This window comes from Alosa sapidissima, chromosome 9 (genome assembly GCF_018492685.1).
Source record: "Alosa sapidissima isolate fAloSap1 chromosome 9, fAloSap1.pri, whole genome shotgun sequence".
Lineage (NCBI taxonomy): Eukaryota > Metazoa > Chordata > Actinopteri > Clupeiformes > Clupeidae > Alosa > Alosa sapidissima.
Window position 1 is genome coordinate 22265432 of NC_055965.1, and position 6249 is coordinate 22271680.

At 41.6% G+C, this 6249-nt stretch overlaps 1 protein-coding gene across 1 annotated transcript; it reads right to left on the bottom strand.

Moving 5' to 3' along the window:
- Positions 1 to 1240: 1240 nt before the first annotated feature.
- LOC121718099 lies at positions 1241 to 3637 on the bottom strand. Its single transcript, XM_042102954.1, has 3 exons — positions 3181 to 3637; positions 2869 to 2902; positions 1241 to 2502 (listed from the first exon to the last, which is right to left on the bottom strand). The coding sequence occupies exons 1-3, from the start codon at positions 3412 to 3414 to the stop codon at positions 2096 to 2098; spliced, it is 675 nt and encodes a 224-aa protein (XP_041958888.1). The 5' UTR covers positions 3415 to 3637; the 3' UTR covers positions 1241 to 2095.
- Positions 3638 to 6249: the final 2612 nt, after the last annotated feature.

Below are 6249 nucleotides of genomic sequence, written 5' to 3' on the forward strand. Positions count from 1 at the left end.
AGTAGGTATTCAGATGTAGACCTACTTATTGCAACATCAATGTTAAAGGAAGACAACTGTGATATAAAAGACTTAAAAGTGTCTTAAAATGAAACATGCTGAATATGTTGTGCCACAGTATTCAGAGTCATTCATTGAAATACTGTTTGTTCCATGACAGCACTGATACTTTATGCATGCTCAATACCTAACACATTCATGGTGGGAACAAAGCGATTCATCTCAAAGCATCGACTCCGAATTCTACTGGTCTCAAAAAATAATAAAAAATAAAATAAAACAATAAAATAAATAAATCTACATTCAGGCAGGAATATTCTGTGTCACAAGGTGATCTTGAATTGGAATGACTATTTGAACACTGTAAGGTTGTGTTTTATTCAAAACTAGACTGTTTAATGTAATTGTAACATAATATGGTTTGATAAATTGGACAGCCCAACAACCCTTAAAGGTGCCATGTGTAATGTCCGCCAAAAAATCAATTCATACTCCACATTCCATAAAAGATGGGGGCAGTATACCTCCAGAAAGGGAGTTGGTCTACCCTAGATTAACAACCAAGAAACGTGTATTGCAGTTTGGCTGGCGGTTATGTTGCCCATGTTGTTCCCATGGCCGAAACTGGTATGACACCTGTCAGGCTGTGGCTAGTAATTTAGCATGCTAATTCAGGTTGATATTTCTGCAGCACTATACCTTATCATTTTTTTAATGACATCATCGCCCTTATTTCTTCTCATTCTTTTGATGCGTGTAGCTCATTTTTTGAATATTTTTACCTCAATTCTTACACATGGCACCTTTAATTATTCACGGGACATAGAACACACACACACACACAAACACACACACCCACACACACGTACACACAATGACGGACTGGCCGTCTGGACTTTGGACACATGCCAGAAGGGCCACTCGTCAAATGGAACAAATCGAATGCTGATTTAAATAGCCTTCTATTGGCATGGTGCAAGAACGCAGGCAGGACCTCCCCTCCCCAGACAGCAACACACGTTGGCCCCACGGCATAGCAGATGTTGGGATAACGTTGTTTACTGACTTGGGCCAACGCCATTTTGGCCGGTGGGGTAACGTTGCTGTGACGTTGACATTTCAATAGAAAACTCTTCAACAATCCGCAAACCAGCAGCCTACATATTGGGCATATGGCGGAAAGTTATAAGTATAATACTATAATAGTATATATAATAAATACAACAACAACAACAACATGGAAAGTAACTTGTACTTTGAGTATTTTATTAATACTTTAACCTTTACTGGAGTACGTTGCTCAAAAAGGAATTTTCATTTTTACTTGAGTCAATTTTTAAGGGAGTGATTGTACTTTTACTTGAGAAAAGATTTTCAGTACTCTATCCACCACTGTGTGTGTGTGTGTGTGTGTGTGTATCTTTTGTCTCAGATGGAGGGGCGTGTGTGTGTGTCATTGTCTCAAAGCATTACATATTGTATATGAAAGTGCAGTTGCCTCTCTCTCTCTGTGTTGTTGAGGTAGATGCCCTCTGAGTTTTAAAATCATTCATAAGTCATAAGTAAGTACTTCCATAAAATGTCCAGCCTGTGAACAAGGCCTTGATTTCTATACATTTCCATTGGAACACACAACCATATTACTGTTATTCACATGAAAAGCAGCTAGGGGGCGTCCCAGAGGTCGCATGGCAGACACCATTACAGTCAAAACAATCGAACACATGATTGACATCAACTTTACTAAACTCAGCTCTTCAAGCTAAGTTGTGTGTAAGCTTTCACAACTTATGGTAAAATTGTCTCCCGTCACTGTAGTGCTACCTACTTTCATAGTTAAAAAATAACATGTTGAACAATAAATATAGGCTAGGCCTATTAGTCTGTTTTACAAACATACATTGCATGTTGTAAATAAATAGTAAAAAATAGACATCATATAAATAAAGAAATATGTGCTTAAGAAAATGTCCATGTCTCTCTTGGCATGCAGTGTCCTGAGGTGAGAAAAGTGCATCAGCTCCGCGGGCTGCCGGGTCCGCTTGGAACAAGTCTTTATTTTTAATCCAACCAGTCGTCTCCAGCGAGGGTCGACTCACAGGCTGTCCACGACGAACATCCCGAAACCCGAGTCGTTGCTTACCAGCTTCCAACCGGACAGCTTTTCCCCGTGCACGGAGATATCGCCACTGATGCGGCTATCACGATCCAGATGCTTAACCACATCCCAGCATCTCTCTGTCACAGTAGGGCAGTCTTTCAGTTTTACCTCGCACGAGAGCAGCACGCGGCCCTTGGACTTGAGCGTTACTTGCACCGTACTATTCCTGTCACAGCCCAAGTCTACGTTAGTGAAATTAAGGTTCAAGTAGATGAAATAGCTCCCTTCGCGCTTCACCGTCAGCATGCGTTGAACACTGTCATAGTCAAAATTAGCACCAATGGAAGAGCCGTTGCCGATGTCAATCGCGTCCCATTTCATAGTCCCAACATCGATTTTGTCTATACGTGAGAATAAAACAATTACAATAGATTTTAGAATCGTGTTAGCATGTGTTTACAAATAAGAAGACAATAATAATAATAATAATAATAATAATGCAACAGGTAGGCTACGTCAAATATTTTGCCTATAATAGTGTGGGGGTGTCCAATTCCCTCCAAGGATTACAATTTGTAAGGCCACACACATTCAGCACACACAACATCACTACACAAACAGCTAGTCTATTTGACCAGGCTGGTTGGTGCACAGTAGATGTAATCATGATTTGCATTGAGCATAAATTTACTACACACCTACATTCTACCACATAACCTTTAAACGAATGAAGAAAGCGTGACATAGACATAGTGACATAGTCTTACCTTGGGAAGCTCTCAAGTAGGTGAAGTGTCTCGACTGCAGAGAGAAAGAGGATAAAAAAGAGGTGTTAGGCTACTATGATTAGGCTACAGATTGTGGATGTTTCTGCGTAAATAACAACATACGACAGAGTATGCTTTTGTAAAAAAGCACGTCAAGCGAGTGATTTGTGTAGAAGTAGAAGCACATTTCACTTGCATCTTGCTATCTGCCTGTGACATCTTTGTTGTCGTTGCAAAGTGCAACACTCCTGTTTCGCATAGTTTAGCCTATAACACAGTAGCCTATAAAGGCTATCGGTACACATAACTTACCTTAAACTTATCAGCTTCAGCGAGAGCGTACTGGGTAGCGCCGTGATGCCCTGTCCCCGACGGTTGGATTGAATTTAACATGTCCATCTTATTCCACGCGAGCACGACCACTGCAGCTCCACCAATCCAGGTCACAATCACAGCGAACGCCAAACACGCCAGCGAGAGGTGTACACACTTGTTGCTGTTGCGCACCGTGGGCTGAAGACTCTCCACGTCCACGTTCGATGACATGCTGCCCAAGTTGAAATTGTGAGGCTTTTGCCAGCGAAACAAACTAGCAAATGAAGTAAGATGCTGTGTTGTATTCCGTTAATGAGTCCAAATGGTGTTTCTTCGAGACTGCGATGTGGAGAGAGTGTGTATAACTGTGAATAACTGATTCGCCAGTACAAATTACTTTTCCAACTCTAACCTTTCTCTCTCGCGGTCCTTCTTGCAGTTTGTTGAGAGAACATCGCTCAGGTCGACTTTTATCTGACTTCATGAACCAGAGGGAAGTCATGGATTTCCCTCGCGTCGTTTCCCACCCACTCTCCCCTCCCCTTTAGCGCTCCGTTGGCCGGGTCAGCTGCGTCGACGTAGACGACTCACACCCAGACGGAGAGGGAGAGAAAAAAAGTTCAGACTTTCCGCTCCGCCGCTTGCTGGGTTGCGAAAGCAAGCGAGTGGAAAGTGAGACTAGTGACGATGCAAGCGAAACAGGACGGGGCAATCCGCCTCTCTCGCCCCCCCCCCCACAAACATTGATGTGCTCATTGTTTTTTTATTTTTTACATCGAATAGAATACAATTATATTGACCAATTAGAACCATATCTCACAACATTAATGTGTATTAGGACATTTTACATTTTAAATTTCTTCCATTCTTATTATTCATATTTATAGAACAAGCAAAAGTCTTTGATATCTGTGACTGATTCTGTTGTACTTTGCCAGAAGCACGCGCACATACACACACACACACAGAGAGAGAGAGAGAGAGAGAGACATGCATGGAACAAGACAACAGCCTCAGTGAATACAGGAAAATCTATTTTTAGATAAACGACTAAAGGTCTGGTTTTTAAGGTATAAATACTGCTCATTATTCATGTCCCACCCACATGAAAAGACCAGCCAATTAGATTTCATAGGCCAAATTCTACCCCCTTCCACAGGTATTACGAGCCAATCCAAGGCCCTCCCACCCAGACGGAGGACCTCCACACCATTGCGATGTCATCCCTCTAATCTGTTGAGGAGTGAATTCTTTAAGACAATGCCAGAGACGGTTGATAAAGCAAATTAATAAATGTATTCGTTTGTGTCTCATGACATCACTGTAGCTTTACAGTCTCCATGGATAACATGGGAAAACTCGACCCCCTGTGGGCCCAAATGCATTTTCATCTTCCTAAAACTGTTTTTCCATGTCTCACCTCCATAAATGATTGTTTAAACACAGATATTTGTGCATTTAATTAAAATACATGGAGTTACAGCCTGGGGGTCGTTTTTAGAAAGCATCGTTTGCTAACTTGCGTCGCAACCTTGGTAGTACGCTCCATCGTTCTTGGATTTGGTGTTTCTATAAAGGGTAGTTCGAACTCTCAATCGCAAACAAGGACGCAAAGTTTGGTCGTTTGAACTACTGCCCCTAGGCAGTCGCACTTGTGTCGTTCCTTGGTAGTTCCTGTTGGTGTCCGGAGCGCCTAACCAAAAATCACAACCGCCTAACCAAAATTTGCGAAGTGGATGTTTATCTCGTGACTCAATGATTGATCTATCCTGTAGCTTAATTTTGATTAAGACACTGACTCCCCTACTTGGCTCATTCTTGCTATTTATGTTAATTCAAGTATTGCCTTGCTTTTAGTATTATAATCTTCACAGACCCTGCATCAGCAGTGTTAAATGGTGTAGTGGCTAAAGCAGATGACTTATTATCCCAACGTTGTAGGTTCGATTTTCTTATGATGTGAGATTGTCCTCTTGCTTCTCGCTGCATGTGAACTAGTGTGACACGTAGATTCAATTGTTTTTGACTGATGTATTGTACCTATGGTCTCTCGATGTAGAGTAACTATATACATAAATATGTATGGTCAAAACCTATTGTTGTGTCTCGTAGGCCTACTCTAACTCAGAGATGAAAAGAAGAGATAGGATGCGAACTCCGGCCGAGCACGCAGTGCACCAACGCGCTGCCGTTAAGCCACGAGACAGTTGATAATCTATGGGATACCCAGACATTTGTCCAGGCTATATTTTTTTTCCAACACCTAGATATTTAACACAAATAATGACTCATATTGGTCTGCTTAAGTTAACTGTTTTATATGCTTGCAATAGGTTTAGGTTTTGGCTGATGGCAATGACAATACCAGCATTAATCACTCGGTTTAGATTAGAAACATGCCAACATAAGCCGTGACAGAACATTTCTAGGGGGTGGGGTATTACACGTTGCCACTGTTTCCACCAATGATATGTATCGCTGCATCATCAACAACGTTGTTGGAACTATGGTGTTCGAACGTCGGAGGTAGCGAATTGCGACACAGGTACGATGCTTTCTGGAAACAGGTGTAACAGTGTCGTTGTTTGGTTGCGTCGTACCATGGTGGTTGAGCAACGTCGTTGCTAACTTTTCTAGAAACAACCCCCTGGTTGGGACAATTGAAACACTTGTTTCAATCGTCCCGACACAGACATAGCCTATCACTAGGCCTAGCTTGTTTTGCTTTCCATGTAAACAAGCATGCGATATGAAAGTCTGGGATTGTGGAGAACTAAATGGTCTACTGAATAAGCATGAAGTCAAACCTTTAAATGAAAAATACTCGGCTAACAATAAAAAAATAACCTCTAATGAAGTTTACTTTTGCGCATCAAAACTCGTTTCAAAACTCCGTGATACAATGACATAGCAGGAGGATATTTGGCTGATAGAAGGATGTTAACATGCTCTATGTTTTGACCGAAGGACGTTTGTCTATCATCATTAGCTTAGCCTACACTCGGAGAAAACTGGAATGTTTCATTCGTCCCGTGTTTCAATAGTCCCAGTTCTCCTATAGGCTAG

What these genes read in the sequence shown, in the direction of transcription:
- LOC121718099 (XM_042102954.1), bottom strand. Translation starts at nt 3,414, where the DNA reads ATGTCATCGAACGTGGACGTGGAGAGTCTTCAGCCCACGGTGCGCAAC. An exon ending in CTGAAGCTGATAAGTTTAAG is followed by an intron (nt 2,903 to 3,180) that starts GTAAGTTATGTG and finishes TTCTCTCTGCAG; the next exon opens with TCGAGACACTTCACCTACTT. An exon ending in CTACTTGAGAGCTTCCCAAG is followed by an intron (nt 2,503 to 2,868) that starts GTAAGACTATGT and finishes TCTCACGTATAG; the next exon opens with ACAAAATCGATGTTGGGACT.